The sequence below is a fragment of the Phasianus colchicus genome, chromosome 36, assembly GCF_987193195.1.
Source record: "Phasianus colchicus chromosome 36, bPhaCol1.hap1.1, whole genome shotgun sequence".
In the NCBI taxonomy this organism is placed as follows: Eukaryota; Metazoa; Chordata; class Aves; order Galliformes; family Phasianidae; genus Phasianus; species Phasianus colchicus.
In genome coordinates this window covers 1,611,166-1,626,294 of record NC_143471.1, presented here as the reverse complement: position 1 = coordinate 1,626,294, position 15,129 = coordinate 1,611,166, and the positions used below count along the sequence as shown (strand labels likewise).

The 15,129-nt window shown below is 55.9% G+C and overlaps 1 protein-coding gene across 2 annotated transcripts in view; it reads right to left on the bottom strand.

Annotated features, from left to right (window-relative positions):
* ACAP1 (ArfGAP with coiled-coil, ankyrin repeat and PH domains 1) overlaps positions 1–14,890 on the bottom strand; it is a 33,362-nt gene extending 18,472 nt beyond the window's left edge. Inside the window, exons 1-10 of one of the 2 annotated variants that reach the window (XM_090129505.1) lie at positions 14,662–14,815; positions 10,386–10,443; positions 9,540–9,659; positions 8,795–8,848; positions 8,641–8,696; positions 6,743–6,926; positions 4,950–4,994; positions 4,339–4,434; positions 4,157–4,231; positions 3,212–3,324 (exon numbers count right to left, since the gene is read on the bottom strand). In XM_090129505.1, the coding sequence (XP_089985631.1) occupies positions 3,212–3,324; positions 4,157–4,231; positions 4,339–4,434; positions 4,950–4,994; positions 6,743–6,926; positions 8,641–8,696; positions 8,795–8,848; positions 9,540–9,659; positions 10,386–10,443; positions 14,662–14,714 (854 nt within the window). In that variant the 5' untranslated portion in view covers positions 14,715–14,815. Of the gene's footprint in view, positions 1–3,211; positions 3,325–4,156; positions 4,232–4,338; positions 4,435–4,949; positions 4,995–6,742; positions 6,927–8,640; positions 8,697–8,794; positions 8,849–9,539; positions 9,660–10,385; positions 10,444–14,661 lie in introns of both variants that reach the window. The other variant, XM_090129506.1, reaches the window with a different exon arrangement.
* Positions 14,891–15,129: the final 239 nt, after the last annotated feature.

Below are 15,129 nucleotides of genomic sequence, written 5' to 3'. Positions count from 1 at the left end.
CCAATGGGGTCTCTATGGGTCTCAGTGGGTCTCTGTGGGTCACTATGGGGTCTTTATGGGGTCTCTATGGGGTCTCTGCCCTATAGGCTTTTCTATGGACATCTATGGGTCCCCTGTAAGTCCCAGTGGGGCCCTATGGGGTCTCTATGGGTCTCAATGGGTCTCTGTGGGTCTCTATGGGTCCCTATGGGGTCTCTATGGGGTCTCTATGGGGTCTCTGCCCTATGGGTTTCACTATGGACATCTATGGGACCCCTATGAGCCCCAATGGGTCCCTATGGGGTTTCTATGGGTCTCTGTGGGTCTCAATAGGTTTCTAATGGTCACTATGGGGTCTTTATGGGGTCTCTAAGGGGTCTCTGCCATATGGGTTTCTCTAAGGACATCTATGGGGCTCCTATGAGTCCCAGTGGGGTCTTTATGGGGTCTCAATGGGTCTCTGTGGGTCTCTATGGGTCACTATGGGGTCTCTATGGGGTCTTTATGGGGTCTTTATGGGGTCTTTGCCCTATGGGTTTCTCTATGGACATCTATGGGACCCCTATGAGTCCCAGTGGGTCCCTATGGGGTTTCTATGGGTCTGACTATGGGTTACAGTGAGTCTCTGTGGGTCTCAATAGGTTTCTAATGGTCACTATGGGGTCTTTATGGGGTCTCTAAGGGGTCTCTGCCATATGGGTTTCTCTAAGGACATCTATGGGTCTCCTATGAGTCCCAGTGGGGCCCTATGGGGTCTCAATGGGTCTCTGTGGGTCTCTATGGGTCACTATGGGGTCTCTATGGGGTCTCTATGGGGTCTCTGCCATATGGGTTTCTCTATGGACATCTATGGGACCCCTATGAGCCCCAATGGGTCCCTATGGGGTTTCTATGGGTCTCAATGGGTCTCTGTGGGTCTCAATAGGTTTCTAATGGTCCCTATGGGGTACTTATGGGGTCTCTATGGGGTCTCTGCCATATGGGTTTCTCTAAGGACATCTATGGGTCTCCTATGAGTCCCAGTGGGGCCCTATGGGGTCTCTATGGGTCTGAATGTGGGTCTCAATGGGTCTCTGTGGGTCTCTATGGGTCACTATGGGGTCTTTATGGGGTCTTTGTGGGGTCTTTATGGGGTCTCTATGGGGTCTCTGCCCTATAGGCTTTTCTATGGACATCTATGGGTCCCCTGTAAGTCCCAGTGGGGCCCTATGGGGTCTCTGTGGGTCTCAGTGGGTCTCTGTGGGTCTCTATGGGTCACTATGGGGTCTCTATGGGGTCTTTATGGGGTCTTTGCCCTATGGGTTTCTCTATGGACATCTATGGGTCCTCTGTGAGTCCCAACGGGTTCCTATGGGTCCCATTATGGGTCTCTATGGGTCCATATAGGTCTCTACGTGGGTCCCTATTGGGGTCCCTATGGTTCTCTATGGATCCTCTATCGGTCCTTACAGCCCCCAGTGGGTCTCTATGGGGTCTCTGCAGGTCTCTATGGGGTCACTATGGGAACATTGGGTCTCTATGGGGTCTCTGTGCGTTTCTATGGGGACACTGGGTCTCTATGTGGTCTCTATGGGTCCCTATGGGGCATGGTGTCTCTGTGGGTCTCTGTAAGGTCTCTATGGGGCATGGTGTCTCTGTGGGTCTCTGTAAGGTCTCTACGGGGTCTCAATGGGGACACTGGGTCTCTATGGGTCCCTATGGGGTTTCTATGGACATCTATGGGGTTTCTACGGGTCTCTATGGGGTCTCTATGGGGACGTGGACCTCTATGGGTCGCTACAAGGTCTCTATGGATTTCTATGGGTCCCTATGGGGTTTCTATGGGTCCCTATGGGGTTTCTATGGGTCTCTATGGGGTTTCTACGGGTCTCTATGGGGACGTGGGTCTCTATGGGTCTCTACAAGATCTCTATGGATTTCTATGGGTCTCTATGGGGACATGGGGTCTCTATGGGTCTCTATGGGTCTCTATGGGGCATGGTGTCTCTGTGGGTCTCTGTAAGGTCTCTACGGGGTCTCAATGGGGACATGGGGTCTCTATGGGTCTCCATGGGGTTTCTATGGGTCTCTATGGGGTTTCTATGGGTCTCTATGGGGTCTCAATGGGGACGTGGGTCTCTATGGGTCGCTACAAGGTCTCTATGGATTTCTATGGGTCTCTATGGGGACATGAGATCTCTATGGGTCTCTATGGGTTTCTGTGGTTCTCTATGGGGTCTCTATGGGTCTCTACAAGATCTCTATGGATTTCTATGGGTCTCTATGGGGACATGGGGTCTCTATGGGTCTCTATGGGTCTCTATGGGGCATGGTGTCTCTGTGGGTCTCTGTAAGGTCTCTACGGGGTCTCAATGGGGACGCTGGGTTTCTATGGGTCCCTATGGGGTTTCTATGGGTCTCTATGGGGTTTCTATGGGTCTCTATGGGTCTCTACAAGATCTCTATGGATTTCTATGGGTCTCTATGGGGACATGGGGTCTCTATGGGTCTCTATGGGGTCTCTATGGGGACACTGGCTCTCTATGAGTCTCTGTGAGGTTCCTGTGGAGTATCTATGGGGACATGGGGTCTCAATGGGGACACTGGGTCTCTATGGGTCTCCATGGGGTTTCTATGGGTCTCTATCAGTCTCTGTGGGGTTTCTATGGGTCTCTATGGGGACATTGGGCCTCTATGAGTCTCTATGAGGTTTCTGTGGGTCTCTATGGGGTCTCTACGGGGACATGGGTCTCTATGGGGACACTGGGTCTGTATGGGTTTCTATGGGTTCTCTATGGGGACATTGGGTCTCTATGGGTTTCTATGGGTTCTCTATGGGGGCATGAGTCTCTATGGGTCTCCACAAGGTCTCTATGGATCTCTATGGGTCTCTATGGGGACAGTGGAGACAGAGGGTCTCCATGGGGTCTCCATGGGTCCCACTATGGATCCCTATGGTTCTCACTCTGGATTCTCTATGAGTCTCACTGAGAATCCTTATGGGTCTCACTACGAGCCCTTATGGGGTCACAATGGGCGTCACTATGGGTCTCTATGGGTCCAGTTACGGATGTCTATGGGGCCATGCAGGGTCTCCGTACGGGTCTCTATGGGGTCCCTGTGGGTCCTGCTATGAATCTCAATGGGTGGAAAACTGTTATAGGGCGTTTTAAGGTTTGGGGTTTTTTGGGGTGGGGGTGGGGGGGTGGGGTTGTGAGGGGGTCCTTATGGGTGTTGGGGGGGGGGAAGGTACCGGCTCCAGGTGCGGAAGGCATTGCTGGCCCTCTTGTACAGATACCCCTCCATGGGGGGGGCATCAGGCCCCGCCCCCCCGCTGGCCACGCCCACCACCTCCTGCGTCAGGTCCTGGATTGGGGGAATGGGGGGGGGGGGGGGGAAGGGCAGTCAGAGGCCACATCGAAACCACGCCCACTTCCCCCAAACCACGCCCCCTTTCTGGCAAACCACTCCCCCTTTGTCCAGGCCACGCCTCCTTTTTTTTCAGGTCACGCCCCCATATGCCTAAACCACGCCCCCGTTCGTGCAAGCCACGCCCCCTATGCCCAAACCACGCCTCCTTTTAGGCCACGCCCCGTACACCTAAACCACGCCCCCCTTTGTCCAAACAACGCCCCCTACATACAAACCACGCCCCCTTTGTCCAGGCCACGCCTCCTTTTTTCAGGCCACGCCCCCATACGCACAAACCACGCCCCCTTTTGTCCAAGCCACGCCCCCTTTGTCCAAACCACGCCTCATTTTTAGGCCACGCCCCCACACCTAAACCACGCCCGTTTTGTCCAGGCCACGCCCCTACACGGAAACCACGCCCCCTTTTATCCAAGCCACGCCCCTATGCCCAAACCGTGCCTCCTTTTAGGCCACGCCCCCTACATCCAAACCACGCCCCCTTTGCTCAGGCCACGCCTCCTTTTTTCAGGTCACGCCCCCATTTGAGTCCACGCCCCTGTATGCCCAAACCACGCCCCATTTTATCCAAGCCACGCCCCCTTTGTCCAAACCACCCCTCCTTTACGCCACGCCCCCACACATACACCACGCCCCTTTTCCAGGCCACGCCCCCTACTCCCAAACCACGCCCCCTTTTGTCCAGGCCACGCCACCCTGTCCCACAGTCAGACGATGGTCTCAGGCCACGCCCCCTCCCTTGGCCACGCCCTCCCTTGGCCCCGCCCACCTGCTGCAGCAGCAATGCGTGTCTCTGCTCCAGGTCCCGCTGCCTCCGTGCTGCTTCCAACTCCATCTGCTCCAACTTGGGGGTGGGAGGGGGGGCAACGCAGGGCTGAGCCCATCAGAACCCCTCCCCCGGGAGACCCTCCCCAATACCGAGGGCCCTAAAAATCCCACTGGGGGGCCCACCTGTGTTCCCAGGCTCGTACGGAATGGTTGCGATGAGGCGGCTGTGGTGTGGCCGTGGGAGAAAAAGGAGGCGTGGGCAGCCAATAGGGAGAGAGCCTGGGGGGAAAGGTGTGGGGGGGGTCGTGGGGGTCGTACCCCATAAGCTCCAGCATCCTATACATGGAGGTTCAATAGAGCCCCAACAGACCCAACCACCCCACAGACCTTCAAAATCCTCCTTGGCCCCCCTTCAAAATCCTCTTTGGCCCCCCATTACCCCCTGAATGGACTCCTAAATCCCCCCTGATGACCCTCCAGACCCACTTCAGCGGACCTCTGTATACCCCCAAATCCCCCCTTAGACCCCAGACTTCCCTGTAGGCTCCCAAATCCTCCTATAAACCCACAGAAGTTCCTGACCCCCCCCCCCCCCCCCCCATGGACCCCCAGACTCCTCCATGGAACCCTCAACCCCCCTCATGTATTTTCAGACCCCCTTCACAGATCCCCATGATCCCATCGATCCTTCCTTACACCCCCTATCTCCTTTTGTTGGACCGTTAAGAGCCCCCCATGAGCCCCCTAGGACGGCCCCATTGCACCCCAAGATCTGCCTCCAGCCCCCCACTCACAAACTGCAACATTTCCGTTTTCTCCTTGTCCTGCATTACGTTGAGCTGCAGAGGGGGAAGGAAAGAAGAACTGGAGGGTCTCTTGACCACGCCCCCTGCAAGCCCCGCCCCCTTTCAGCCACACCCACCTATTGGCCACACCCACGAATAAACCCCACCCCACCCACCCCTAAGCCCCACTCATCTCTAAGCCCATCCATTCACCCATGCCACTCACAACTAAGCCACGCCCACTTCTAAGCCACGCCCACTTCTAAGCCACGCCCACTCCAAATCCCACCTATCCATATGAGACACCTGAGAACCATACCCTAAAATAAGCCCCTCCCCTTTCCAAGCCCACCCCCACTAAGCCCCACCCATCCCTACGAGCCATTCATTCATTCATTCTCACCCCTCACCACTAAGCCACGCCCACTCCCAAGCCACGCCCACTCCAATTCCCACCTGCTTCTAAGACCCACCCACCCGAAGCCACACCCACACCGAAGCCCCGCCTCTATTTGGCCACGCCCACCTCCAACGTGCATTGCTTTGTAAGCCACGCCCATCCCTAAGCCACGCCCACTCCAAATCCCATCCAATCGCTACACATACACTCCTAAGCCACGCCCACCCATTCACAAGCCACACCCACCTCCTATCCCTGCCCGTTCCAAACCCCGCCCACCTGCATCACGTGGTTCTAAGCCACGTCTAAGCCACGCCCACTCCACTTCCCACCCAACCACGACCCACAACCATTCCTAAGCCACGCCCACTCAAAAGCCACGCCCACTCCACTTTCCATTCAATCACTACCCCCACCCACTCCTAAGCCACACCCAACCTAAGCCACGCCCACTCAAAATTCCACCCAAACACTTCCCTTGTCCACTCCCAAGCCACACCCACCCCTAAGCCACGCCCGCTACAAATCCCACCCAATCACTCCTCACACCCTCTCCTAAGCCACGCCCCTCTAAGCCACGCCCTCTTCACATCCCACCCAATCACTACCCCCACCCACTCCATAGCCACGCCCCACTAAGCCACGCCCACTCCAACATCCCACCCAATTCCAAGCCACACCCACCCCTAAGCCACGCCCACTCCAACATCCCACCCAATCCCACCCCACACCCACCCCTATGCCACGCCCACTCCAAAATCCCACCCCACACCCACCCCTAAGCCACGCCCACTCAAAATTCCACCCAATCTCTTCCCCACCCACTCCTAAACAACGCCCATCCCTAAGCCACACCCACTCCAGAATCCCAGCCAATCACACCCCACTCCCACACCTAAGCCACGCCCACTCCACATCCCACCCAATCACTACCACCACCCACTCCTAAGCCACGCCTATTCCTAAGCCACACCCACTCCAACATCCCAGCCAATCCCACCCCACACCCACCCCTAAGCCACGCCCACTCCAACATCCCACCCAATTACACCCCACACCCACCCCTAAGCCACGCCCACCCCACACCCCACCCAATCCCACCCCACTCCCACCCCTAAGCCACGCCCACTCCAACATCCCAGCCAATCCCACCCCACACCCACCCCTAAGCCACGCCCACTCCACATCTCACCCAATCACTACCACCACCCACCCCGAAGCCACGCCCATCCCGAAGCCACGCCCACCCCACACCCCACCCAATCACTACCACACCCACTCCTATGCCACGCCCACTCCAAAATCCCACCCAATCCCACCCCACACCCACCCTAAGCCACGCCCACCCTCGACCGCCCCCACCCCCGTGCCCCGTCTACCCCCCTCCTTAAGCCCCGCCCACCTGCATCACGTGATCCAAACCCCGCGCCCTGGCCACTCCCCTCGCCCCCCCCATGGCTGCGGCCGCTTCCTGCGCCTCGTGGGGGCGGCGCCGTGGAACCTCGGCGTGGTGCTGCAGCGCCGCCCCCAAAGCCTCCAGCGCACGGCCGCGCTCCCGCCGGGACCCCCGAACCGCCCGGCAACCCCTGGAGAGGAGGGGGGGGGGGGCGAGGGAGAGGGGGAAGGAGGAATGAGATCCCCCTCCCCTCTTCCTTTTTATTGGAAGTCCCTCCCCCAGCACACCCCCCCCCCCCCCTTCCATGACACTCATGGGATTCGGGACCCCCCCCTCCATGATAACCAAGGGACCCCCCCCCCCCCCATGACACCCATGGGTCCCTTAGGACCCCCCATGACCCTCCACATAACACCCAGGGGACCCCCCATGTCCCCCCCCACATAACACCCAGGGGACCCCCCCACTCCCTAGACTCCCATGGGACCCTTAGGACCCCCCATGTCACCCCCACATAACACCCAGGGGACCCCCCATGTCCCCCCCCCCATAACACCCAGGGGACCCCCCCTCCCGTGACACCCATGGGACCCTTAGGACCCCCCATGTCCCCCCCCCCATAACACCCAGGGGAACCCCCTCCCATGACACCCATGGGACCCTTAGGACCCCCCATGTCCCCCCACATAACACCCAGGGGACCCCCCCCTCCCATGACACCCATGGGATCCTTAGGACCCCCCACATAACACCCAGGGGACCCCCCCTCCCATGACACCCATGGGACCCTTAGGACCCCCCATGTCCCCCTACATAACACCCAGGGGACCCCCCCTCCCATGACTCCCATGGCACCCTTAGGACCCCCCACATAACACCCAGGGGACCCCCCCCCATGACACCCATGGGACCCTTAGGACCCCCTCCCCACATAACACCCATAGGCCCCCCCCCGTGACACCCATGAGACCACCCAAGACACCCATAGCCCCCCCAGGGCCCCTCCAATAATACAAATAGGACCCTCCATATCCCCCCCAATGACACCCATGCCCCCCCCCATGACCCTCCCCCCCACGACACCCGTGGGACCACCCAGGACACCCATAGCCCCCCCTAGCAGCCCCCCAATAACACACATACAACTCCCCCCATATCGCCCCCAATGACACCTATAGGACCCCCTGCAACCCCCCCACGAAACCCATGGAACCCCCCCAAGACACCCAGAGACCCCCAAAGGACCCCTCATATCACCCCCTCAATGACACCCACAGCCCCCCCAGACCCCCCCTCCCCCCCAAGACATCTATGGGACCTCCCAGGACACCCAGAGACCCCCAGGTCCCCCCCCCAAATAACAGACATAGGACCACACCCCCCCCATATCCTTCCCAATGACACCCATAGCCCCCCCAGGACATCCCCCCCACGACACCCATTGGACTCCCCAGGACACCCATAGCCCCCCCAGGGCTCCCCCAATAACACACATAGGACCCCCTCCCCCCAACATACGACACCCCCCCCCCATATCTCCCCAACGACATCTATAAGACCCCCGGATATCCTCCCCAATCCCCCCCCCCCCATTGCCCCCCCACGACACCCACAGGACCCCCCAGGACACCCACAGCCCCCCCCAGCGCCCAACAACACACATAGGACACCCCCCCCCCCATATCCCCCCAATGACATCTATAAGACCCCCCCCCCCATATCCTCACCAATCCACTCCCCCCATAGCCCCCCATGGGACCCCCCAGACACCCATAGCCCCCCCACGGCCCCCCAAGTCACACTCCCAGGACCCCCCCCATAGCCCTCCATGACACCCAACGCCCCCCAGTGACACCCTTAGGACCCCCCCCAATGAGACCCCCCCCCAATTGGGTGCTGCTCACTCCATCAGGCCATGCAGGTGCCGCTTCAGCGCCCGCTCAGTGCTGTCCTGCAGCTCCTGGGGGGGGGGAAGGGGGGGAGAATTGTTTTTTTGGGGAGGGGGGGGTCACTGTGTGGGGGGAGGGGCTTAAAGAAAGGGGGCGGGGCTTTGGGCACCTCATGGCCGTCCATCATTTTCTCCAGCGAATCACAGAGCTTCTCCAGCGCCTCCTGAAAGGGGGGGGGGAGGGGAGGGGAGGGGAACCCCCTCCCCCCCCCTCCTCAAAGTTCTTTGGACCCCCCCTCCCCCCCAAACTCCAGGACCCAATTTTGGGGTGCCCCCCTCCCTCAGAACAAAATCTCCCCCCCTCCCACTCCCCCAATTTGGGGTCAACCCCCCCCCCCCCTCCACCCCTCCCCCAATTTGGGGTCAACCCCCCCCCCCCCTCCACCCCCCCCTCAAGAGACCCCCTTAGGACCTCCAGTTCATTTTTCAGGTTCCCCCCCCCCCACCCCCCTCCAGGAAACTCCCAACACAGACCTTGGGACTCCCAGACCCCCCCTCAGATCCCCCCCCCAATCCCCCAAATTTTAGAGAGACCCCCCCCCCCCGGAATTCCTCCCCCCCCCAATTGGGGCTATTTCCCCCCCAAACCCTCAAATTTTAGGGTGCTGACCCCCCTCGCTCCCCCCCATCCCACTCAAACACCCCCATTTGGGGTTAACCCCCCCCAAACTTTAAACTTTGAGGTGCCCCCCCCCCCCCCTTTAATTTTTTTGGGGGGGAGGGGAGGAATCACATCATCACCAGGACCTCCCCACAAACTCCACGACCCCAAACCCCTCAATTTTGGGGTCTTCCCCCCCCCCCCCCCCCACCCTTCAAAGGTTCCCCTAAATATTCGACGGGGGGGGGTCTCACCTTCAGCAGGGGGTTCCTTTTGGCCCCCCCCCCCATTTCACGCAGCCCCACAGCCAGCGCCCGGCTGCTCCCCACCAGCTGCCTCCCAGCCTCCAGCACGGCCCCCCCCAGCTTCAGCACCTGGGGGGGGGGGGGGGGGGGGACGACACGACACCCCCAAAATGAAGGACGACCCCTCCCCTGTTTTAGAGTCCCCCCCATTTTTGGGGACCCCATAAACCCCCTCTGACTCCCAGCACCCCATTGCCCCCCCTCCTCCAACCCCCCCAAAACCCCTCCAAGCCCCCCCATCCTCCAAGCCCCCCCTCTATTTTAGTGACCCCCCCCTTCATTTTTAGGGCCCCCCCGCATTTCTTAACCCCCCCCTTTTCCTTTGCGAATCCCTTTAAGCCCCCTCTGCCCCCCCCCCCCCCCCCAGTAACCCCAAATCCCACCATTACCCCCCCCACATCACCCCCACACTTTGGGTCTCATTTTTTGGGACCCCCCCCCTAACTTTTAGGATCCCCCCCCCCCCCCTTCCATTTTGGACACCCCCTCCCCAACCGTGGGACCCTTCATTTTTAGAACACCCCCCAGATCCTCTCCCCTCCATTTCCCAATTTGGGGTACCCTCCATTTGGGGATCCCCTAATTTAGGGACCCCCCCCCCATTTTTCCCACACCCCCCCCCTTCCCATTTTGGAGATTCCCCCCCATCATTTTCAGGACAATCCCCCCCCCGCCCCAATTTTGCCCTCCCCCACCCCCCATTTCTGGAGCCTTGAGGAACCCCTCCCCATTTTAGAGACCCCCCCCCCCTTATTTTGGGGACCACCCCCCATTTTTGGGGACCCCCCCCCCCACCTTCTCCAGCTGTGTCTCCAGGTCTGACACCTCTGCCTCCGCCTCCTCAACTGCTGCCCTGATTTGGGGAGTGATTTTAGGGTCATTTGGGGGAAATTTGGGTCATTTGGGACAGCAGGGGAAAACTGGGGGGATTTGGGGTCATGCAGGGTGATTTCGAGGTGATTTTGGGGTGATTTCGAGGTGATTTGGGGGTGATTTGGGGTCCTGTAGGGTGATTTGAAGGTGATTTTGGAGTGATTGAAACTGATTTTGGGGTGATTCAGGATGATTTGGGGTCATGTTGAGGGCATTGAAGGTAATTTTAGGGGTGATTCAAGGTGATTTTGGGGTGATTTGGAGTCATGTAGGGTGATTTGAAGGTGATTTTAGAGAGATTGAAGGTGATTTTGGGGTGATTCAGGGTGATTTGGGGTCATGCTGGGGGCATTGAAAGTGATTTTGGGGTGATTTGGGGTGATTTGGGGTCACGTTGAGGGGATTTGTGGTGATTTTGGGGTGATTTGGAGTCATGTAGGGTGATTTGAAGGTGATTTTGGAGAGATTGAAGGTGATTTTGGGGTGATTCAGGGTGATTTGGGGTCATGCTGGGGGCATTGAAGGTGATTTTGGGGTGATTTGGGGTCATAGAGGGTGATTTTGGGGTAATTTTGGGGTGATCTAAGGTGATTTGGGACTGATTTTGGGTGACTTTGAGGTGATTTTGGGGTGATTTGGGGTCATATTGGGGGATTGACAGTGATTTTGAGGTCATGTAGGGTGATTTCAAGGTGATTTTGGAGTGATTGAAGGTGATTTTGGGGTGATTTGGGGTCATGCTGGGGGGATTGAAAGTGATTTTGTGGTGATTTGGGGTCCTATAGGGTGATTCTGAGGTGGTTTTGGGGTGATTGAAGGTGATATTGGGGTGATTTGAGGGTGATCTGGGGTCGTGTAGGGCGATTTTGTGATGATTTTGGGGTAATTTGGGGTCATGTTGGGATTGAAGGTGACTTGGGTGATTGAAAGTGAATTTGGGGTGATTTGAGGGGTCATGTGTGATTTTGAGGTGATTTTGAGGTGATTGAAGGTGATTTCGGGGCGATTTGGAGTGATTTGGGGCTGATTTTGGGTTGATTTTGAGATGATTCTGAGGTGATTTGGGATCATGTAAGGTGATTTTGATGTGATTTTGGGGTGATGTTGGGGGGATTTGAAGGTGATTTGGGGGTGATTTGGGGTCATATAGGGTGAATTTGAGCTGATTTTGGGGTGATCTGGGGCCATGTTGAGGGATTGAAGGTGATTTTGGGGTGATTGAAGATGATTTGGGGTGATTATGGGGTGATTTTGGGATGATTCAGAGTGATCTTGAGGTGATTTGGGGACATTTTGGAATCAAACAGGGTGATTTTGAGGTGATTTTGAGTGATGGAAGGCAATTTTGGGGTGATTTGGGGTGATTTTAAGGTGATTTCGGGATGGTTTAGAATGATTTTGAGGTGATTTTGGGACTATTCAGGATCTTACCGGGTGATTTTGGAGTGGTTGAAGGCAATTTTGGGGTGATTTGAGGTGATTTTTAGGTGATTTTGGAATGACTTGGGACAATTTTGGATCATATAGGGTGATTTTTAGGTGTTTTGGGGGTAATTTTGGAACGATTCAGGGCGATTTTGGGGTGATTTCAGGGTGATTTGGTGTGATTTGGGGTCATACTGAGTGATCTTGAGGTGATTTTGGGGTGATTGAAGGTGATTTTGGGGGTGATAAGATCATTTTGGGGGTGATTTGGGGCTGATTTGAGGTGATTTTTGAATGATTTGAGGTGGTCTTGGGGTGATTTAAGATGATTTTGGGGGTGGCCTGAGATCATTTTGGGATTATTTTGGGGTGACTTGGGGCTGATTGAAGGTGATTTGGGATCATTTGGGGATGATTTATGGTCAGTTTGGGTGTCACGGGGTGTTTTTTAGGAGTGGTTGGGGAGTTGATTTGGAATGATTTGGGGGTGATTTTGGTTGATTTTGCGTCATATAGGGTGATTTTGAGGTGATTCTGGGGTGATTTGAGATGATTTGGGGACGATTTTGAGGTGATTTGGGTTCACTTTGGGGTAATTTGGGGGAGATTTGAATTGATTTGGGTTGATTGAAGATGATTTTGGGGTGATTTAATGTGATTTGGGGACAATCTGGAAGTCAATGTGGGGTCATTTGCGACTGATTTGGGGATAATTTGGGGTTATTTTGGGTCATTTGAGGGTGACTGAAGAGATTTGGGGTTGATTTGTGGTGATTTGGGATCATTTGAGATGACGGAGGGGGATTTTGAGGTGATTTGGGGCAATTTTGGGTAAATTAGGGTTGAATTTATGTTGATTTCAGGTGATTTGGTGTCATTTGAGGCATTTTAGGATGATTTGGGGGTCATTGAGTTCAATTTCAGGTGGTTTGTGAATCATTTTAGGGTCGTTTTGGGGTGATTTGGGGTCATTTGGGTGATTTGGGCTCATTTTGGTTGGTTTAGGGACGATTTTGGAACAGTTTGAGTTGATTTCGAGTGATTTATGGACACCTTAGGGGGGATTCTGGGGTCGGTTTGGGGTCACCCTGTATCACCGGGGTCATACGGGGCCATTTTGGGGCAATTTTCAGCCACTTTCACATCTTCTAGGCTCATTCTGGTGGAATTTTGAGCCAATTGGGGTCATTGTGTCTCAATTTGAGGTCATTCGGTGGTAATTTAGGGGCATTTTGGGGTCATTTTGATTAATTTTGTGGGGATTTGGAGTCATCTGGGAGTGACATGGGGTGATTTCCAGTAACTGGGAGTCATTCTGGGTCAATTTTAGGTTATTCTGAGTAAATTTTAGATCATTTTGGGATTTGGGGTCATTTTTAGGTCATTTTTGATCATTTTTAGGTCCATTTGTGTCATTTCAGGATCGTTTTGATCCATTTTCAGGCTATTTGTGGCTCATTTTGGGGTGATTTGGGGCGATTTTGGTTCCATTTCAGACGACGGCTTGATGCCGGTTCCATTTTCATCCATTTTGAACCAATTTCGTCCGATTTTGGGGTGATCTGTGGGCAATTCGGGGGCTTTTTTTCCACATTCAGCCCCACTTGGTGCCGAGTGGAGCACATTTTGGGGCGATTTGGGGCGATTTTGGGGCCCTGTGGTGCTGCGGTCGGCGCAGTTTCCTGCCCTATTTCCTGCGGCCGCCGTCGCTATGGCAGCAGGATGACATCACGGGCACTTTTTTAGGGGGGAAACCCTATTTTTTAACATTCCACCCCCCCCCCCCTTCTCCCCCTTGCATTCCACCCTTCCATCGTGGAAGGAACCCCCCGTGCAACGAGTGCCCTTGTGCACACCAAGGGTCCTTGCACGAGGAGGGCCCTATTGCACGAGGTGCCTTTGCACAAGCAGGGGCATCTTGCACAAGGAGTCCCTTTGGGGTTCATTTTGAGGGAATTTGGGGGCAGTTTAGGCTCTTTTTTGGGGGCGATTCAGGCTCTTTCTGAATGGCTGGGTGTGATCTCGGTGTGATTTCGGCAGCGTTTTCATTGATTTTGGGGTCGTTTGGGGGGTATTTCAGGCTCACATCAGGTGACTCCACCAAGGCTGATCATTTTGGGATCATTTTGAGGGGTTTTTGGGGTCGTTTTGAGGGAATTGGGGGTCAGTTGAAGAAAATTTGAGGCAGTCCGGGCCATTTTGGGGCAATTTGGGGTGATTTGAGGTCATTTTGTGATCATTTGGGGTGACTCTGGACGATCGGGGGTGAATTTGGGGGGGACTTTGGGGTTGGTTTGGGTCGTTTTGGGGTCATCCTCCTCGAGTTTGGGGTGGTCTGAAGCGATTTGGGGCTCCCTTTGGATAAGGGAAGGTGATCTGGGGTTATTTAAGGCCATTTTCATTAATTTTGGGGCAACCTGGGTTGATTTGGGGGATGAGTTTGGGTCATTTTGGGGCCATTCCCATCGATTTACGGTGATCTTGGATCGCTTTGGGATGATTTAGGGTCATTTTGGGGTGATTTGGGGTCATTTTGGGGTGATTTGGGGTCATTTTGGGGACGACTTTGAGTCATTTTGGGGGTTGTTATGGGGTGATAGTCATCAATTTTGGAGCGAGATCGGGGTCATCATCCTTAATTTGGGGTCATTTGGGGTTTGGGGGGGGTCAACTCTCATCGATTTGGGGATAATTTGGGGGTGGACTCCAAAAGGGGAGGGGGTTCCAATGAGGGTTTTTTTGGGGGGGGAAGGGGGTGGGGGGGTCCCAGTACCTGAACCAGGGTGAATCCCGCAGGCACTCCTCGAAGTCCAACTTCACCGTCATGGTGTGGGGGGGGGGGGTCCTGGGGGGAGGACCCCAAAAATGGGGTCCCCCAAAATTACCTTAAAAAGGGGGGGGGGGCAAAAAGGAGTCCCGACGAATTGGAAGGGGGGGGAGGGGGTCTCAGTAAAGAGAACTGAAAATGAGGACCCCAAAAGGAGGAGGGGAGAAGGGGGGGGTTAAACTGAGATCCTGAAAGGGGGCTTCCAAAAATGGGGGGGGGGGGGGAGTTCAAAAAGGGAGGGAGAGAGGGAGATTTAAGGGGAGATCCCCAAAAATGGGGGTCCCAGAAAGAGAAATCTTCACGGGAGGGGCCCAAAACGGGGGTCCCTAAAACAGGAGGTCCTCAAAAAGGGGGTCCCAAAAAGGGGGATTTCGGGGGGAGGGGGGTTCCGGGGGGGCCGCGCCGTGCCGGGCT